Here is a 20553-nt window from a genome sequence, read left to right as displayed (position 1 = left end):
CTTGCCAAGGTCACCTAAAACCTCCTCTCTGCTAACCCATAGTTGCGTACTCCACACTTCTCAGGAATATTTGATGCTGTGGCCCGTGCCGTTATTTTTATATAAAATACATTCTCCTTGGATTTCTGAGTTTCTCTCTTAACTACCTCTTTCTGCCACCGATGAGTCCTTTTTGGCCTTTTTTCCAGGTTCTTCATTTGTTTCCCAAATGGTGGTCTTTTCCCATTATCCTATCCCAAGTGTACTTGACATCCTTGCTCAAGACCTTCTCAGGAAAAGCTCCCTTACTATAGTGGGTTAAATAACATCACCCCAAAAGATCAATCTGAGTCCTAAACCCCAGAATCTGTGTATGCAAGCTATTTGAAAACAGGCTCTTTATAGATGTAATTAAGTTAAAGATCTGAAGACAATACCACACTGAATTTAGGGTGCATCTTAAGCCCAACGGCAAATGTTCCAAAAGCAAAAGGAAGAACACAGAGACACACAAGTGGAAAAGGGCCACATGGGGACAGAGGCAGAGGTGAGAATGATGCTGCCACGAGCAAAGGAGCCTGGAACCACCACAGGTTGGTAGAGACAAGTCAGGGTTGGCTGTTCCTTAGAAACTTCATAGGGAATGGAGCTTGCTAACTCTTTGATTACAGAGTTTTGGCCTCCAGAACTTGGAGAGAATACATTGCTCTTGGTTTAAGCCTTAGAGTTTGAAGTAATTTGTTATATCAGCTTTAGAAAACTAATACAGTCAAATCATAATGAGGCCTTAATGGCCATGTTTAACCTAATGACTCTCAATTCTTTAGTGCCAGCCCCGACTGCCCTCTTGAGTTTCAGAAGCTCTGAACCTCATCACCCGTCTGAGATGTTTTACAGTCACCTCCCTCTGAAGATACACTTCCATCACAGGGCTCCTGCCTGCTCTTGGTTGATTCTGCTGCTGAAGCTGGAGACTTGGGACCCACATCATTATTCACAGACTAACTTACAACCAAACTGCACCCTATTTATAGAGGCAGCAGCAAGAGGCAAGAGCTAACTAAGGCCATGGACTTTGGATTTTCAATGCTTGGGCTCTGAGTCCTTGTTTGGGCTCTTAAGCAAGTTTTCTGTCTTGTTGCCTCAGTTTCTCACTTTCATACAGGATAATAATAGTACTAACCCCGAATGGGAGTTATAAGAATTAAATTAATTGCAATATGTGAAGTGCTTAGAATTCAGCCTCATGCATGGAAAGTACTATTTGTTTATTTTTATATAAACAAAATTTGGAAAACATCTGGAGCCCCCTTGGTTTTTGACCCAAACTGAGGGTCAGCAAGTCTTCATCTACATCCAGGGAAGAAGACAGAGGCCTTGACCAGACAGCTCTGAAGAGCATCTCTCCACCCATCTGCTGATCATGCCAGAAGCCCACATGCCATAGCTGATCATTTGCTTGGAATTTAGCCCACCTTCCTCCATAATAAGATTTGTCCAAGGCTTCTAACCCCAAATCCATTTCCCTCACCTAACATGCTCTTCCTTTTCCCCTCTATTCTTCCCCATCTTCCCACCTTTCTCCCTGATTAGCACTCGGCTTAGATGCAGCCTCTTCACAACACTCCATTCATTGATCCCATGGGCTGAGGTGGAACAACCTGTTTATTAACCTGTCTCTCAATTCAACTGCCAGCTCTTTGAAAGCAGGAATTGTGTTTTATTTGTATCTGCACCTCAAACACTTGGAGCATTGCCTGCACATAATGTAGATGCAGGGAATTTTTGTGAAATGAATAATCATTTGTTTAACAGCTTCCACATTCCTCTGGGGAGTGAATGTCAGGTGGGCCTAAAGAAGGATCTTGGCTGCCAAAGCATAGCCCTAGAACCCTCTGTTTTAACAATTAGCTGAAAGCTGTTGGGGAAATGTAATAGTCACTCACTATTTAGATTCCTACAAAGCATAACACCCTACAGTCTACTGACTGATTACAAGGAGAGAGTACTTCACAAGAAACAGAGCAAAGTGTGTCAATGGCAGCAATGTGATGCTATGAAGATTTAGGTCCAAGGAACAGGAGTTCTAGAAGATTAAGAGCACAGTGCAAGACCCAAAAACCTGTGCCTGGAGGCATAGGAAGATAGAAAAGCACAGCATCCTATACGGTTAGGAGGTATTGGAGTCTCAATACCATTCTGGGTCCTGGAACCAACTTCCTTCAACTGTCATCCAGAACTGATGCAGGAATCAACATACACCACTCTCTTGTTAGAGCTTTTTCTACATGTCACGGAGCTAACAAGGAAACAATTTCTAAAAGCACCTTGTGACCTCAGTGTCTTTTCAAAGTTGTTACTAGTTTTGTCTAAATGCCCAGTGCACAGCTTTTGGGGAGCTCAGGGGTTTAGTGTTAATGACAAACCAATGGCGAAGGCGAAGCAGGTGTCTCCCACAGAAGAGGACTTGTGACAATATAGGGTGTCTGCTCCTACCAAGACCACCCCCACTGATACTTTGGGCAACTGTGTGAGGAATGAGTGTGGAAACAGAAAGGAACTCCTCTTTCTCTTTAAGCTCACATACAGTCTATCAGGGACTGCTGTAGATTTATCCTATAAACTGGAACCGAAGGATCATCTCCAGTGCTGTCACCCTGGCCAAGCCCCCTCATCTTTTGTCTGGATTTTTGCAACAGCCTCTTGACTGGTCTTCCCATGTCCACCCTGGTCCACCTTCTCTCTATGCTCAGCCCACAGCCAGTTTTCCTGCTAAGGCAGACCATAGCACTCCGCTGTTGAAGTCCTTCAAGGTCACCCAGACTGAGAGGCCCAAGTTCTCTCAGTGGTCTACAGTGTCCTTCATGACATGCCCCAAGAAAGGATAAGAAAAGTTCCTCCCTCAGGGCCCTTGTGCCGTTAGGCTCAGATCTGAAAGTGGGATTGTGGCAGACTCTTGCTGACATAGCAGTCCCTCACTATAATGATCACAAAGTATTTTCCTGGTGGGCAGCAAAAAATTGATGGCAGAAGGGCTGAAGCCAAGGGAAAATTCAAATAATGTATACGTCAAACCAGATATCTGTGTGAGTCATCTTGCATGAATCATGCTTTCTGCCCTTTTCAGAGCTTATGCAGTCTGCATCCACAGGACTTTGGTACCAATTGAGACTTTGGGATTTCTTAAACAATGCGGTGTCCTTGGGTGTGCACCAGTGTCAGAGCCAAAGGTCTAGGTTCAGTTCCTTCCTTCATCATTTACTCACCCAAGTTCATGATAAACTCTCTAGACCCATTCTCTTCATGTATCAGATGGGATAATAATGCTTACTTCAGGGGATCATATCCATTCAACCTTCTTTGTCTTAAATTCTGCTGAAATATCACTTTCTTCAGGAAGCCTGCTTAAGCTTCAGATAGAATCAGTTCCCACCCCCCACTTCTGCAATTCCCTCTCTACTCATGAATTATCAACGTGTTAATCATCTCTTCTGATTTGTTTTGCTTGTCTGCCTTCTCCTCAAGCCCATGAGTTCCTGGGTAGCAAGGAGTATATCTTATTCATCTTTGCATTTTCAGCCAAGTTGGTAACATTTGTTGAATGAATGAGTGAATGAGTTTTGGCTGCTCCTACCTAATTAAAACCAACTCTGCCTTAAAACTCGGTCCAAGTATCACCTTCTCAGGGAAGCCTTCTGAAGTCTTTCCTAAATGCTAAGTTTCCTTTAGTACATTCACTCATAAAATGATGTTTATTTTTTCCCCAGGTAGAATTTTTAGCTAGTTAGAAATTATACACACCATTGTGTGTGACTATTTGGTAAATGCCTCTCCACTCAGAAACATGTAAGAACAGGAATGTAACTTTTCCTGCTCATCTTTATATTTCAGGGCCTACCACTGTCTCTGGCATGTTGTAGGCATCCTACACACATTTGGTACAAGAATGAATGAATGCCCGGCATGTAGTAAGTACTCAGTGTATCTTGGTTATTATATGAGCTTGGTGAGAGCAAACAACACTTCATTTTTAGAATTCTCAGCCTCTGGAATATAGTGGGTACTCAATTAATAGATTGTTTTGTGTAATATCAAAAGCTAATGACTCCTCCTTTGACTTCATCTAATAATCAGCATTTTAAGTGTATCAAAAGTATTTTTCTCCATCAGAGAACCATGGACAATAAAAACTGTGTATTTACATAGTCATTGCCACAGCTAGAAATTGCCTAAAGCCTCTGGGAAATTAATAAGGAAATAATGGTTTTCAGAGGGGTGAAAGGCCTCTAATAAGAGGAAAACTAAGTGAACATATGTAGTTAAAAGTTGAATCAAGTATATGTAAATGTAGCTAATAGAAAACATGGTTATAATTTTTATTTAAAGGAGGGGTCTCCTTACCAATTTATAGTTAATACAGTTAGCTTTCTACACATTTTTAAGAAGGAAGAAGTAACATAAAAACATAAATTAGATTCAGATTTTGGGAAAGGCAGATTCTAGTGTTTCCTAGAAAACTTTCTGTACAGAAAACCTAAGTTAATCTTTATTGAATAGATTTTTAAAAAGTAACTGTATGTGCTTATATTATCGTATCAACAGATTATTCCAGAGAGTCGAATTAAAACTGTGTAAACACTTTCCTTCCATTAAGAATCTGCAGAATTTTCATAAGCCGGCAAATCTCCCTCAGGATTCCTGGCATTGGCTTGTATATGTATCTGTGAACATTAGAACATTTTTGTATTAAAAACCTATGTTGTGTTTCAAGAGGCTTTCTGGGTACATGTTCCAAATTACAAAACACAGTATTATTGAAAAACATTTAAAAACAGCCTCTCTGAGATGCTAAAATACCAGAACAGAAAGAGCAGAGGGCAGTCACATCGCTTCAGATCTGACCGTGGACACCAAATGTCTCCTGAAGGAGAGACACCCACGGAAGCCCCAAAGTCCCCACGTCACAGCTGAGCTTTTGGAGAATCTCCAGCTTGTTCCTCTTAGAATCCACAGAAACACTGATGAGGAATCCCAATGGGTAGGTAACAAAACAGACCAAACACTCAAACCATGGGATGGTCTGAGCACGAACACTCTGGCAGTGCTATGGCCCAGCCCCGGGTTCTCTTCTCCTCCCTCTTTCTCCTTTCTTCCTGGGCTTCGTCCTTAATAACACTCCTCAGGGTTTTAATCACTAGATAATCAGGAAAGGGGATCTTTGTGTACTGGTGGTGGAAATGTAAATTGTTACAGCCACAATGGAGAACAGTATGGAAGTTCCTCAAAAAACTAAAAATAGAAATACCATGTGACCCAGCAATCCTGCTTCTGGGAATAGATCCACAGGAAACAAAACACTGTGTGGAAGAAACATCTGCACCCCCACGTTCTTGCCAACAGTATTTACAGAAGCCAAGACATGGAAACATCCTAAGTATCCATAGATGGATAAGTGGATAAAACAAATTAATATTCATATATAAAATCGGCCGTAAAAAAAGAAAATCCTGCCCCTTGCAACAAAATGAATGGACCTCGAGGGCATTGTGCTAAATGAAATAAGTCAGACAGAGAAAGATTCGTACTGTGAAACCTCACTATTATGTGGAGTCTAAGGAAAACACAGCTCACCAAACTCGTAGAAAAAGAGTCAGATTTCCAGTTATCAGAGGCAGGGGTTGGGCTGGGTGGGTAAATGAAGGTGATCAAAAGGTACAAACTTCCAGTTATAAGATCTGTATGTACTAGGGCTATAATGTCCAATATGATGACAATGATTGACACTGCTGGATGGACATACATGAAAGTTGTTAAGAGAGTAAATTATAAAGGTTCTCATTAATTAAAAAATATTATTCTTTATTTTGTAGCTTATGAGATGATGGATGTCAACTGAACTTACTGAGGCAATTATTTTGTTATATATGCAGGTCAAAGCATTATGCTGTACACCTTAAACATATATAGTGTGGTATGTCAACTACAGTTCAATGAAACGTAAAAGAAAAAATTGAAGACGTTGTCACTTAAATATACCAACTGCCTATAATGAATAAAGAGAATTTATCAGGAAGCCCCTTTCCACAAACCACTCCCAGGCTTATATGGTTTTCTAGGGGAGTTAATAAAGGTAGTTTCCTAGAAGAATTCTAAAAAAATATTAAAAGGTAAATAACTTCAGTGCCATTCAAATTATTCTGACAAAAGAAAAAACAAAGAGAAATGTTTCCAAAATGTTCATGAGGCCAGGATACCAATAAGACTCAACACTGACAAAGACATCATAAAAAGAGAATTTTAGCTGAATTTTTCCTTTGAATATGGTTGCAAAAATTATAAATAAATGAACAAATGGAATCTGTGGCCCCATGAAAGGAGGAAAACTACTGAACATGTGGGATTTGTCCAGAAATGAAGTGATATTTGGTTATCAGGAAATCTATCAAGATGAAACGTTGCCTAGTGTTATAGTCAAGGACTCAGCCTGCTCCCTTCTCAGGCCTGCAACTTCCGGGTTGTCTGACCTTGTTCAAGTTACTTAACTTCCAGTGAATGTGAGTTTTCTTAAGTTTGGAGTGAAAATACTAATAACGTTGAGTTCTAGTTGGAAAAGAACTAAATGAATAGATACGTGTAAGGAACTTAGACTATTTCCTTGAATATCAACTGCACTAAATAAGTATTAATTATTCTCATTATTATGCTTAATCATAATAATAAAAAGTGAAAAATAATGTCATCTTCTTGGACACTGGAACTACATTGGATGGAATTCAATATCCATTTTTAAATTCTAAGTAGCTTTTAATAAAATAAGAAGAGATTGATATTACCTGAACGTGAGAATAATCATAAGCCATCATCCTCCTTAATGACAGATCTAGACACATCCCCATTAATGCCTGACACAAGACAAGGATGTCAATTACCCCCACTATTATTTAACACTTTTCTGATGGTATTAGCTAATATAATTAGACAAAAGAAAAAATAAAATATAAAATTGGAAAAGACTTGGTAGAATCATCATTTGTAAATGATAAAACTTAGCTGGAACACCTACGAGGACAAACTCAAAAAAATTAAAAACTTGTTTATATATATTAAGGGGGGCCTTATGCTTCCTGGAAATAAAGTTAATATGTAGAAATCAATAACTTTAATAAATGCAAACAAAAGCAATTAAACTATTAAATGGAAGAAAGACCTTATATAAACAAAAAATAGTTCAGGTATAAAGTGATCAAGAAATGGAAAATATATACCTACCTATGTATGGAAAACCACACATACATGCACATATAATACATACATACATGCATAGAAAAACCTTCAAAATATTACCAAAGGGCACAAAAAGAAACTCAGTATGGGAGAGGCTATACAAGATTTTGGATAGCAAGACCAAGCATCATAATGATAGCAATTCCCCAAATGCAAATCTGTAAATTTAAAATAATTCCAATGGGATATCAATAAATTTATTTTTAAGTTAGATAATCTAATCCTAAATTTTAGATGAAAAAATAAACAAGATTTTAGAATCCTAAAAAGAAGAATGATATACCAATTCTATTAGATATGAAAGTATATTATAGAGTAATAGTAATTTTTTAAAGTGTGGTATTAAATAAATATATAAAGACAAATTAACAGAAGAAGAATTGCAGCCCAGACACAGATTCAAATACTGAAGGCAATTTATAGAATATGCTAAAGCAATTTTCATATAAGAGAAGAATATGAATTAATTAATAAATGGTATTTGAACAACTGGGTAACTAACTAAACATCATACTTCAAACCCCCAAATTCAATGTGGGTCAATTATTTTCTTACACTTTTACCAAACTGGACATTTGGCACTTTTATTATTATTCATTTCTGGTATTTCATGATTTCTATTTTGATTTTATTCCTTTGAGCTATATTTGAGTGTATTTATCATTTTCCGAACTTGTGATTTTTTACTTACTTTATATTTTTGATTTTATTATTTGTGTTGTGCTTAAAAAATAGGATTGGTATTCTTAGAAATTAGTTGATGATGCTACCTTTCAGATGTAGTACATTTTAATAAATGTCTTCTGTGTGCTTAAAAAAAACAATTATTTAAACATTTAAAAACTCCACAAATTTTAAAAGTGGCATTAAAAACCATAGAATAATATATTTTTATTATTACTACCTCAAGAAGGACTAATACTACATATCAAACACAAAATAGAAGACAGAAAGGCTTTGCTGCTTCATTTAACACAAAACCAAAAGCAAAATATGTTTACTGGATAAAGCAAACTTATAGAGTTAAAAAGGCAAAACCACAAATTTGAAATTTCAATTACATCACAACAAAGTATGTGCCTCTTTAAAATATAAAGCCATACAAATCTATAACAAAAGAACAACAACCCAGTAGAAAAGTGAGTAAATTATATGAACAGGTAATTCATAAGACAGGAAATACAAATGTCTTTTAAGTAAATGAGAAGATATGAGAAATACATATTACAATAAAAATGAGATACCACATTTCACCTATAATACCAGAAACTTGAAAAATTTGATAACCTTCTGTTATTGAAAAGTATGGAAAATAGTCAATTTATATGTTGCTTGGGAAACTGAAACTTCATACAGCTTCTGTGCTGAATAACTCGAGGACATCCACCAAACTACAATGTACATGTCTTTTGATTTGGACATTTTATTTCCAGAATTTTCTCCCTCAAATTTAGTTTTTGCTCCTGTGCAAAATCAAATTTGAGAAGATATTTGTATATATGGTTAATAGTAGAAGAAGATTATAAGAAAACCTAAATGCCCATCAATACATCACCAGTAAAATGTTACTGAATGTCACTAAAGCAAAGTTTTTATGATGACCTGTGGCACTCTGGATTGGAAAGGGGTCACCCCAATCCTATCTTATTTTACAAAACTTGGGAAATAGGCAAGAAGAGAAGAAAAAGAAATTAGTCATCTTCCTGGGGAGACTTCCATTTCTACACTATGTTAGCATAAAAAAATAGTTAGATCAGAGGCAGCATGTATGAGATTCTCATGAGCCCAGAAACATTTAATACCAATTAGGGAATTTTCTCATTAGAGATCAGAGTAGACCCAAGCATGAAGTAGGTGTTCAGTAAACATGTGTAGACTAACAGGACCCAGAGGAGACCTGGGTATACAGTAGGTGCTCAGTAATTGTTTGTGGATTGAATGGATCCGAATTGTCCTACACATGGGACACCAAGACAAAAAGAAAACCAGAACCCATCCAATATTACTACCAGGTAGGGAGTCTTGGGTCCAGCCTCCTTCCAGCTATACAACATCTTGGTTTCAGCTTCCTCATTTCTTGCATGAGACTAATTAACGCTTTATTTTCCATATTTGTTAGTATTTTTATTTTGTATTCCTTCTTTTTGGAATGTTTAAGTAGAAGTCCTTAGAAGATATTCTTAACATCCCTGGATTTACCAATGAGGAACATTTATCGAACAGAGTTAATGACATCCCTCATCTACCCTCACAAACAAGGTTGTTTACGAATTGCAAAGAAGAACATCAAATCCGTGGGTGAAAAGTGCTCCAGGCATTGAGTGTAAAGTGTCAAGGATGGTTAAGAGTCTTCATATAAGTGCATTCAAGTGTTCCAAGGCAACACTTGGATTGTGGGTTTTGTAAATGGTCAGCTCTTTAGAACTTCCAGCTTTTTAAGGAGCGCATCTCAGGCAAAGTAGACACAAAATTATGGACTCTATCCACTGCCTATAGGGAAAAAGGTGAAGGATTCCTGCTTTCAAAACATTTACACTCCAGTGGCAGGCATGAGAGGCAGGGAAATAGAAGGGTAAACTAGGATTATGCAAGAGAACTCAAGTGATGAAAATGTCCCAGAGAAAATAAAACAGGTAATGAGGTGTGAGAGAAATTACTGGCAGGTGAGGTCGCTTTACATAGGCTGACTGGGGAAGACCTCTTGCAGAAGGAGATGGGTCTTAAGACCTGAATAATAGTGACCAGCCATGCAAAAATCTGTCCAGAGTATTTCCAGGTAATGGAGATGATGATTATGATGAGGATGATGATGACGATGGTGGTGGTGATGCTAAAGTAGCCAATATATATTTACTATGTGCCAGACTTTATTCTAAGCACTTTACCAGTATCATTTCAATTAACCCTCTCAACAATTCCTTCAGATGAGAGAGTATTATCTCCATTTTATTGAAGAGAAAATTGGGGCCCTGAAAGGGAAGACAATTGTCCAAGTTTCTATAGCTAGATTAGTGGTCTGATAAGCAAGGACAGAGACCCTGCCATGGGGAGGGGCTTGGTGTGTTAGAACTACAGACCAGGAGACTGGAGGCTGCAGTGAGAGGAAGCTGGGAGGGCAGAGCCCACAGGCCTTGCAGGATTTTCACCAGGTGGATTTGAGCAGATGGGTTGAAGGAATATGACCTTGGAGGGAATATGACATGATCCGTGTTTTTAAAATATAGGTTTAGGCACTAGGAATAGAGGTCTGGAGATAAAAATCTGGGAGTTAATAATGGCCTTGAGGCCTGGAATTCCAGAAAAGCCTTGAGATAAACAGGGATGTGAGACACTGGGCGAGCCCAGTCGGGGATTCAACCCCATTGCACTTGGGGGTTCAGTGTCCTCCACCTGTTGCATCTGCTGACAAATGCCTGTTGACAATCTGCCAAAACAGCCTCACCGTGTCAGTAGATATGACTAATCTAATCCAGGTCTTCAACCCCACTTGTGTCAGGAGGTGACATTGCTGTGGCGTGACAAAGTGCTGATGGCATTAGGCCAGTATGGAGTCTAGTCCCAGCCTGGCAGTTTGCCCCTGAACAACATCAGATGACTCCCAGAACCTTTACGGGTCTCAGTGTCTTCTGCAAAATGAGGTCATTAACACCTCCCTCAAAGCTGGTGAGGATGAAAGAAAACCAAGTTTGCGTCTCGGCTACAGTAGGCGCTCCACAATGCCGGCACACACCCTCCCTTCTCCTTTGGGAGGTGAATGGTGAACAGGTTAAATCTTACTTGTTTTCTCTTCATTATAGTGCATGTTTATAGTCATTCCAAGCTCATTATGTAGATCAAGACCAGAGTCTTGAACTTCATCTGCCCTTCCCCTTTCAGATATTTGTTTGTTATTTACCAACTATACTCCATGGACCAGCTGAGGTTGAGGCCATACAATCTACCCACAGGCATTGTCTTTAAAGAGTTTGGTCTGGGCAATAAGATGGTGCCTGAGCACGGTTAGAGCACAGCCAGACACCAGACACAGAGAAAGCTCTAGAACCTCACGGCCAAGCAGTGACAAAAACTAGCTGCCTTCCTATTTCAGGATACTTCCCTGTCTAGGATCTAAAACTAGATCAAATTAAATCCAAACCTTCCATTTTTTATATCATTCTAGACAATCAGAAAAGGCCATTTCTCAGGAGGATGAATTCTGGGCTCCATCTGGTACTTAACTTTGCAGTCCCCTGGCTTTTGTCCCTTCAGACCACCCATTTCCCACCTTCCCATCTCCCTAGAATCTCAGTGTCTTGTTAAACAACAATTTCTTCCTCTTTCTCTACTGAGATTGGGAAATTACTTTCTTTAATCCTGGCCCCATTTGTAGTTTTAAGGCTACGAATTTTAGAAGCCTCTGTGCCTGTGAAATTATTTTCAGCTAGAATTGCTGTTAAAATGCTGTTTCTGTTTATACGTATGTGTGTACGTATATATATTTTCTTTTAATGTCCTGATAGCCATTCCCTCTGGCTTGACTATCAGAAAGCACTGTTTTCTAGACACTGGTATGTCTGTGCATTGGGGTGTGTCATGTCTTTAAGTGTCTACTGCTTTAATTCCCTTATCATGTCGTCATGTGTACTACTTTTCCATTCCAAGTGCAATTAAAAGTCCCCTTCGGGTGTTCCGAGTCTTAATCATTCTGCCTGTGGAGCGTTCCCAGGGCTCGGAAGGCCCTTCTCAGCCTCCTCTGAGATGAAGCCTCTCTCTGAGGAGGAAGCCAGGGCTGGAACAGTCAGAAGGACAGTCCCTCACTCAGAAATCACCCTCCCTCCCATGCAGGGCCGCTCCACGCAGCCCGTTCTCACTAGCAGTGCAGTGTGGGGCAGGTTGGGGAAGAAGCCAGACCTGCACCAGGGAAAGCTCTGCTGTCCTGGACTAGCTTGGTGATCCGAGGCAGAGACAAGCTCTTATCTGTCACATGGGGATAGTAATGCCTACCTCACCGTTTCACTGAGAACGTACAGAATTCCTTTAACACCTAATGGTGACAGGATGGAAACTGTGATCCTCTGTGGTCCTTGGATGCACAGGGCCTTAGCTCTGCGTCAGACTCGTCACAGGGCCCATCCGCCTCAGCCTTAATGTTCAGGCGGGAAAGGGGCCCACCGCACTCCTTCCCATGCAGAGGACCAAGGAAAACACCCTGGCTGGCAGCCCAGCCTACAGAAACAGAAGACACCCCCTCGGCGGGGTCCCAAATGCTGCCTCTAGTCATGTGCATTCTTCTAGAGGCCCCTCTGTGCCCTGTGGTTGGGGGGTCATTTTCCAAAGTGAATCACCCAGCTCTTTGAGGCCCTGGATGACACTCCTTTGCTCTCAGTGGAAGTTACATGCAGGGACCGGTGGTTTTTAAAGTACAATGATAACCCCAGCAAAACTCTTTCTTCACTGGGGAAATTAAGAGTACAGAATCGGAAAACATTACTGTGGGGCCTACGTGCTTGCAAGCCCAAGAGATGCTGCTGCTTATTTGAAGAGTTAGACTTATTTAACAACAGCAAAGAGCTTATAGACAGTAGTGATAATGACTCTACATTTGTAATGACGTTAATATTGGGAAAGGTGCCAAACAGGATTTGGCATGCACGTGTCTCAGCCTCCTTCCCGTTCCCCGCCTTGGCAGATATCATTAATCACTGATTTCTCATTTTTCTGATCTATCATATGGCTTCAGAGTCTCAGTGACGACTTTAAGGCCATGACCGATGTGCAGGAGATGATAAATGAGAGGAAACTGACTTGGCTTCCCGTTGCCGTAATTTAATGTACTTTTCACACGCACTATCACTGTCACTTCCACCTGTGACACACTTCCCAGGATTTTCACAGTGTGCATGACCCTTCACACGTGAGAACACTGGGGTGCCAGGTGGTTAAGGCAGTTGATCAATATTACACGAGAAGTGAGTGAGCATTGAGCCCTGATTTGCTTAGACAGCCCTGGAGGGGACTAGTATTCTGTTTGCTCCTTCTGTGTGCCGGACTCTTACCGACTTTAACTCCTCTAATCTTACCAGTTCTGCCAATGTGTGGAATTATTCTTCCCAATTTTCAGATAAGGAAAGGGGGCTGCAGAGGAAGGAAAGGATGTGCTGAAGGCCCCTGTCTGTAGTAAGGGGGTTTGGATTTGAACCCACACTTCTCTGAATCCATAGCATGTTCTTGTCCTTCACACACGGTCCCGTAGCTCAGCCTTCTGCTCACAGCGAACACCAGTGGGAGCAGGACATGGCAGTGGAGGTTAGAGGAAGGGTATTAAAGGCAGCAGCGACCGGACCTTTATTACTTCAGTGCTCGACATTCAGAGAAAAGAGTAAATAGGCACTGTCATTGCACCCCAAGGGAATATTTTGCAGCTATTATAAATAGTTAATAGGATGCCTAGGTAGAAACACGCTGAAGTGTTTACAAATCACATTAACAAAATGTACGTATGCTGATTACGTTTATGCGGATACTCTGCATATGCATGGAGAGAAAGGGGAGAGCACCAAGGAAGTGTCTTCTGGCCGGGACACAGGATGAGCTGCTTTAGAGTCATGTTAAACATAATGCATAAAAAGGTTTATGTATCCCTGCAGCAAAACAATCTGGCCAAAGAAAATGGACAAAAACAATCACCAATAAGAAATTTGTAGTTCTATTGCACTCTTTTTTGTCTCTGGGCATGCGTCCCCAGCTGAGGTTGGACAGTGGGACCTGGAAACAGACCTATTTGCAACAACACCTTCAGCTCCCTGGGGAAGGGAAAACGCCTTCTCCATTTTTGTAAACACTCCCTTTTCTGTGTGACACATAGCAGATGCCACCAAAGTATTCCTAGGTTAGATGAAGGACTTACAATTTAAAAACAAAACCAGGCCACCCAAATCCCTCCTCGGCCACTTACCAGCTCTATGACCTTTGGTAGTTACATCTCTGTGCCTCAATTCCCTTGCCTGCAAAGGAGGACTTAGAAAAAGGCCCATCTCATGGGGCTGCTGTGTTTTTAAAAGATTGTCTGCAAAGTGCCTAGCTGCGGTATCTGGCCCACAGTGCTCCAAAGGTGTTAGCTATTACATGTAGGTCTGCACCCGGAACGGATTTCTCTCCCAGCACACATTTGTTTTTCTTTCTCACCCAGATAGGCAGTGCCCAACTTGAAGGCGGTGGAGACCTGGCACAGGGAAGATGTGCCGTGGGTGCTCGTGGAATGAATAATGAAAAATGGGCAAAGTGGATCTGGTGGGAGCTGACAGGACTCCACAGCCAGGTCTCCTTGACTTGGAGGCCCTGGTATCTGCCTGACTGACCGTGGCTGCTGGACTGGATCTCTACAAAATGACAGGGGTACAGCAGGACACATTCCTGATCCCAGCTCAGCTCTTGCGCCCCATTCTTGGCTCTAGTCCCCTCACCATAATGCATTGGCGGAGGGAGGCCAGGCTCCCAACGTTGGGAAACATCCTCCCTCCCTGGCAGATGGGGAAGAGTTTGTGAAAAGTACCACCCAGTTTCTGGACAAGCCAACAGCTTCAAAGCTGTGACTTCAACACACCACAGGCCTGTTCCCAGCCCTAGACTGGATAACTACCATGAGGACACTCAATCAGCAAGCTCGGCCTCCCAGATGAAGTGTGACCATACCTAATCAGAGGGCCATCCCCACTCAGCAGCCTCCAGCTGCTGCTCCCCTGGGACCGGCAAGCAGCCACCGTTTAGCACAGCCTGGTGATGCTGGGAGGTGATGGGAAGCACAGGCTGCAATTTGACAACTCAGATCTAATGACAACAGCTGTTCTGTTGTCACCAGAATCTTCCTCTCCAAAGTGTTGCCAGACGAGCATCGGGGAGCAGCTCCATGGCTGGGCCACTGTGCTCCGCCTGCTCCTTTTTTCAATGACAGGAGCCACCTGGGTCAGCTCTGCATGCGCCCTGACCACAGGCCTCCTGACAAGGACCTGGAGTTCATGGGAATAAATGGATTTGATTTGGCAAAGCTGGGTGACTGCTTACTCTTTGTACTGCTTAATTTTGTTGCACAGAAGACAAGCATATTGAAACTCCTTGCTCATTCTATTTAAACAGTATTTCAGATGGCCTTCTGGGGCTCGAGGCAAAGCTGTGTTCCTTTGAAGGATTGGGGAGCTCCAGGTGTTAAAGCAATTTTATAGATGAATGCATTTGTGACAGCTTAGCTGTCTTACAAAGGTTGGATGATAACACTGGGGACATCTTAGACCCCAGGTCTAAACTGAAGAAAGAACCTTGGTGTGTCATTCTCAGTGAGCACACATGAGGCCAGGTCTCATTGTGGAGGCCACATCTCATCATGGAGGCCACATACATGAGCTTTGGGCGCTGAGTTCTGCATTCTGCTCAGCCGTGACCTGCTGAGTGCACAGAGCCGCTCTGAGGACTTGCTGCTGCGGGGGATGGCTTCTACCCTGACCCTCTTCCTGAGGCCCATGGATCCTTCCCTGGGCTCTCACGGGCCTCGCACACCCTGCCACATCCATGAACCTCCTTGGAGCTGCAGTTGACAACAGCCACCACCCTCAGCCACCAGCCCATTAGTGCTGTGTTGAGAAGGGGGCCACATCTTTGCCACAATGATGGGCCACACCTGGCACACTACCAGAAAAATAGAGTGGGTTCAACAAACGTGTCCTGACCAATCAATAGATTAAGATGCGATCGAATGAGTGAACAGAGGAAGAAATGAAGGCAGAGAGGTGAACAGATGCTGAAGCAAGATGCATGAGCCAGGGAAATAGTGTTAAGAGGACCCGGGAGGAGAGAGGAAAGCTGGGTACCATGTTCCTCTAAGTGGTTCTAGTATGAAGAACATTGATAGGCATGTGGTAGATGCTTAACATATGACAACAAGCACTCCCTGGGTACCCTGTGTCCCTCGACCCTGTGCTAACCCCTTTGCATGAATTATCTCACTTACTCCTGACACTAAACCCTACAAGGTGAAGATACTACTTTTGGCAGAGTGGATTAAGGACCCAGTGATGGATGCTGAACCTCCCATCAAGGCAAGAAGGACATGATCCAATTCCTATCAATATCGTCATTCTACAGCCTTACTTGAAAGGTACAGAGTTTCGCCATGAAGCACCTGGATTCTAGAGCCAGACTACCCAAGTTCATGTCTCACTTCTGTCACTTTGTGAATGAGGTAAAGCTGGGTAATTGACTTCACTTTCTCCCACCCTCTGCTCCTGGCTCTACAGGAGCAGTGCTAGTGCACGTGGGCCATTGCAAAGACTAGTTAAGTCAGGACAGGTGAGGCCAGCACAGCACAGAGTACAGCAAGCACTGCATTAAATGGTGGTCTTGGGAATGCTCTTGTATGTGGCCCAACCCCTAAATGGCTTTCTTGTGTCACCATCAGGAGAGGGGCTGGTACTCTCGTCATACCTTTGCAGGTATGGTTTCCTTCATCTTTCTAAGTGAGAATCAGACAACTGCAGGACCTGGGGACCAGGTGGGCCTTACTGACCCCAGGGGGAGGGTCACCATTTTACTGATGATGATGAAAGGGGCTGAGGGAGAGAGGGAGTTCAGAAGATATTGACCTGAGTTATATGTAGCTAAAAGATATAATAAAGAATTTATTTAAGATCTCGCTGGAGGGTTAGCAGCAAGCCTAGGATAGACAACAAAGTCCCAGATTCCTCTGTGGGGTCAGCTAAGGACATACAGTGTGAAACTTCTTTATCTGCCCAAGAAGAGGCACCTTCGGATGGTTGAAACTCAACCTCTCAGGGTCCCTGAGAAGACGAAATGCCCAGCAGTGCAGATCAAACTTCCGATAGAACAACACCACAGACCCTCAACTGCCAGGCCTTGCTACCCGCCTCTACTGTGCCCGCATCCCCATGGTGGGGCAGGTCTGAATGCAGAGCCTGCAGATTTGAGAGAACATAGCAGCAGCTATCTTGGCTGAGATAAATCACATGCCAACCCCTCTCACTCCACCCCACCCCAGGCAGACTCTGCTTTGCCTCTGAGAACAGCCTTGTTTGTGTCCCTTGAAACAAGGTGGGGCTGAGGCTGGCCTGGCTCTTGTTGTGTTGGAATTTGGCTCTTGGGCATCTAGATTGAAGAATAAAGGTATCTTCTCCCACTGCCCAGGAGGAGGACCTTGCCATTCTCAGATTTAATCCTTTCAGAGGCTCCTGGCACAGCAGCATGGCCAGTCAGTTGCTCCAAGACCTGACTCCCAACTAGCTCTCTCCCCGACCTGTTCTGGCCTCTCACTTCATGTCCAGCATCATCGAACTGCTTGGAAATTCCAGCCTCTGCTCCCTACTCTTTTGTTTTCCTTCTGATGGACATGGCCTTCCTGCCCTTTTCTCTGGTTTGCTTAATTCATTCTCCCACACCCAGTTCAGGCATCACCTCCTCCAGAAAGCTGTCTACGATCCTTCTGAGATGTCTCTGTTTTGTATTTCTATAATTCCATCTGGAAACTTCTATCATTGTATATATTGTCCCCTGTTTATAGGTCTGACCCTCACAGGAGTGAGTTTCTCTTTTTTTAAATTATTTATTTATTTATTTTTAGAGAGAGGGAATGGGAAGGAGAAAGAGTGGGAGAGAAACATCAATGTGTGGTTGCCTCTCATGTGTCCTTTACTGGAGACCTGGCCTGCAACCCAGGCATGTGCTCTGACTGGGAATCGAACCAGTGACCCTTTGCTTCACAGGCCCATGCTCAATCCACTGAGCTACAACAGCCAGGGCAAGAGTGAGTATCTTGATGGCCAGCACCATGACTTTGAGTCTTCAGCACCCCCTAGCCCCTGTCCCACGGCAGTGAGCAGAGGACTTCAAAACATTTGTCCAAATCACTCTTAATGTAAACAAGAGAAAGTCTGGCCAAAGCAGTTCAGAATTTCAGCATACATGAACATAATCCTGAACACAAAACTGAATTTGCTAACCTGCAGGGCACTTAAGGATGGAGAAAGAAGAGTACAAACTTTAGGATGGAGGAGGGGTGGTCCCCGGAGAAGTGAACACCACCCAGTACAATAAAGGAACTCAGCACTCAGAGGCAAAGCAGTGTGCACTGTGGCTGTCTCCTTATGGGTAATTTTGGGGCACAGTGCTGGCTTTAGGGAGGAAACCACACCCCTTACCCCCAACATGTGCAATTACACTAAAAACTGGTATGATATATGTTACCCTGTTAGACCAGATTCAGGGGCTCTCAGTATCATGTAGGTAGAGAACATTTGCCTAACACTTCATTCTTTTAAGTGAAGACTGACTCTAGATCTCTGCCAGAAAATCTGTTAGATAGCACACAGAGGACCCCCAAGAAGCCTTAGAAATCCACATCTGTGCTACAGCACTGGTCGGACTTCCTTTAGGGACTGTCTCGGGAGGGTACCGTGAGCTTCCTCGGGGGGTGACCAGTTGCTGGGGAGAGAGGCAGGGGTCGTGAACTCCACAAGAGCACATTACAAACTTGAGACAACCAAGAGGGACACAGCACCAAGGCATTTTAGGACAAACATTACCAGCCTTTGAATAACTAATTCCAAGAGTGATACAAATGTACAAAGGAGGTTCAACCCCGACAAAGTCTAAGTTTGATGCTTGTTAATTAACTTCCTTCCTATGTTGACCACACACACTCACATAAACACACACGTCATGTTATAAGACATACATATTGGGCTATATTAACTCCTTGGTTGAAGAAACCTATGAACCTCTAAAGGACTCTTCAAACTCACCAGGAGATACGATCATCACATTGCTCTTACCCTGAGGTAGTTGAGAGTAAAATTCGTTAGCCCCATCCTGGTGATGTTTTTGGACAGCTGATCCAGGACCTGAGGATCTTGTGCCTAAACAGGAAAAAAATCACATATATTTATCCCTGCAAGAGGATCACAAGAAGATTATGCTACAGTGACTGGGAAGTGCAATCTTGACCCTGTTGATTTCTCTGGGAGGGCCAGGGTGTTGGAAACTATTTAATTTGCATTTCAAGACACTTGCTTATAATGCTTAAGGACACTTGTGGGACACCAGTGCGAGACCTATGGCCCAGATCAAACGGAGTTGGATGTGTTTTTAGATCTCAGGAGAAACAACTTCACTTGCTCTGTGAGAGGCCTGTGGCTTCAGAGGAGGGTGGCCCAGACAGGGCCACCTGTCGGGACACCTCTAGGCCTCTGGGACCTACCAGACAGGGCGTGGCCTCCTCACCTGGGAGCTCCCTGCCTCAGAGTGAGCCTTTGTTTTCTATGGTGATGGTGTTGCTTTAACAGCATTGCAGTTGAGACCATATTTAAAAACTTTGCAATGGCTCTGGTGCACATATATGTAACATTTATGCATAAAATAAATATACATATTTATATTTAAGAATTCGAAATTTTCTCCCCATTAAACTGAGGCTAGAAATAGATGTCCTCGACAATTTTCATTCCCCAGGACCATACGGGTAATCACTACATTTTCCAAAATATCAGCCACATTCAAAAGAGGGATGTAACTAACATTCTACAGGCTACCTCAAATGGTCTGTTTGGCTAGAAAAATGAGAACTCTTTCTGGATATTATTTTAAGATGAATCTCTTGGTTGACACTCTTTCCTTCTGTCTTCTTTCTTTCTTAATGGGTATGAGAGAATGCTGCTAAACAGAGGGAGACTTAAATAAATATCCCTCTACTCTGGGTCTGCATTCATGAGACTGTCTAGGTTCTACTAATGCTTTTCTGAATTTACGCTTTTCTGAAGAATTTTATCACAGTGACACAACCAATTGGCTTTGCGTATGTATACATATAGGAAAAAATGCAGGAGACAACAGAATGTATCACTTTTCACATCACTTTGTGGAAAGGGGGTCTTCTGTGGACATGTGACCAGTATTTATTGAACCTCCCTTGTGCCAGGAAGACCTGGTTCTATGCAGAGATGCATCAGGTAGTCGTGCTCAGCCTCAAGGAGCTTACATTATAGTCGGATGATAAGAGAATAAGAAATACATGGGAGGATGTGGTTGCTGCTGCTACAAACCAGTCACCATACTTGCAGAGGACCTCCTATGTGCCAGGTGCTGTTCTATGTTCTTCAGATGCATTAACTCTTAGTCCTCAAACCAATCCTCTAAGGCAGGCTCTATCACTACACTGATTTTATAGATGAAGGACTGAAAGCACAGAGACGTCAATGTCTCTTGACCAAGCTCGCACAGGCGCAAGGACACAAACTTACATGATCTTTTTTC

General features: G+C 42.5%; 1 protein-coding gene across 10 annotated transcripts in view; it reads right to left on the bottom strand.

The window, feature by feature from the left end:
- LDB2 (LIM domain binding 2) overlaps positions 1 to 20553 on the bottom strand; it is a 329166-nt gene that overhangs the window by 38065 nt on the left and 270548 nt on the right. For all 10 annotated transcript variants that reach the window (XM_053672491.1, XM_037126831.2, XM_037126834.2 and 7 more), the window contains exon 5: positions 19077 to 19160. In XM_053672491.1, coding sequence (XP_053528466.1) covers positions 19077 to 19160 — 84 coding nt within the window. The remainder of the gene's footprint in view (positions 1 to 19076; positions 19161 to 20553) is intronic.

The sequence above is a fragment of the Artibeus jamaicensis genome, unplaced genomic scaffold (assembly GCF_021234435.1).
Source record: "Artibeus jamaicensis isolate MK-2021 breed Jamaican fruit bat unplaced genomic scaffold, CSHL_Jam_final contig_76, whole genome shotgun sequence".
NCBI lineage: Eukaryota > Metazoa > Chordata > Mammalia > Chiroptera > Phyllostomidae > Artibeus > Artibeus jamaicensis.
Note: the sequence above shows the minus strand (reverse complement) of the source record. Positions and strands in the feature narration are given on the sequence as shown.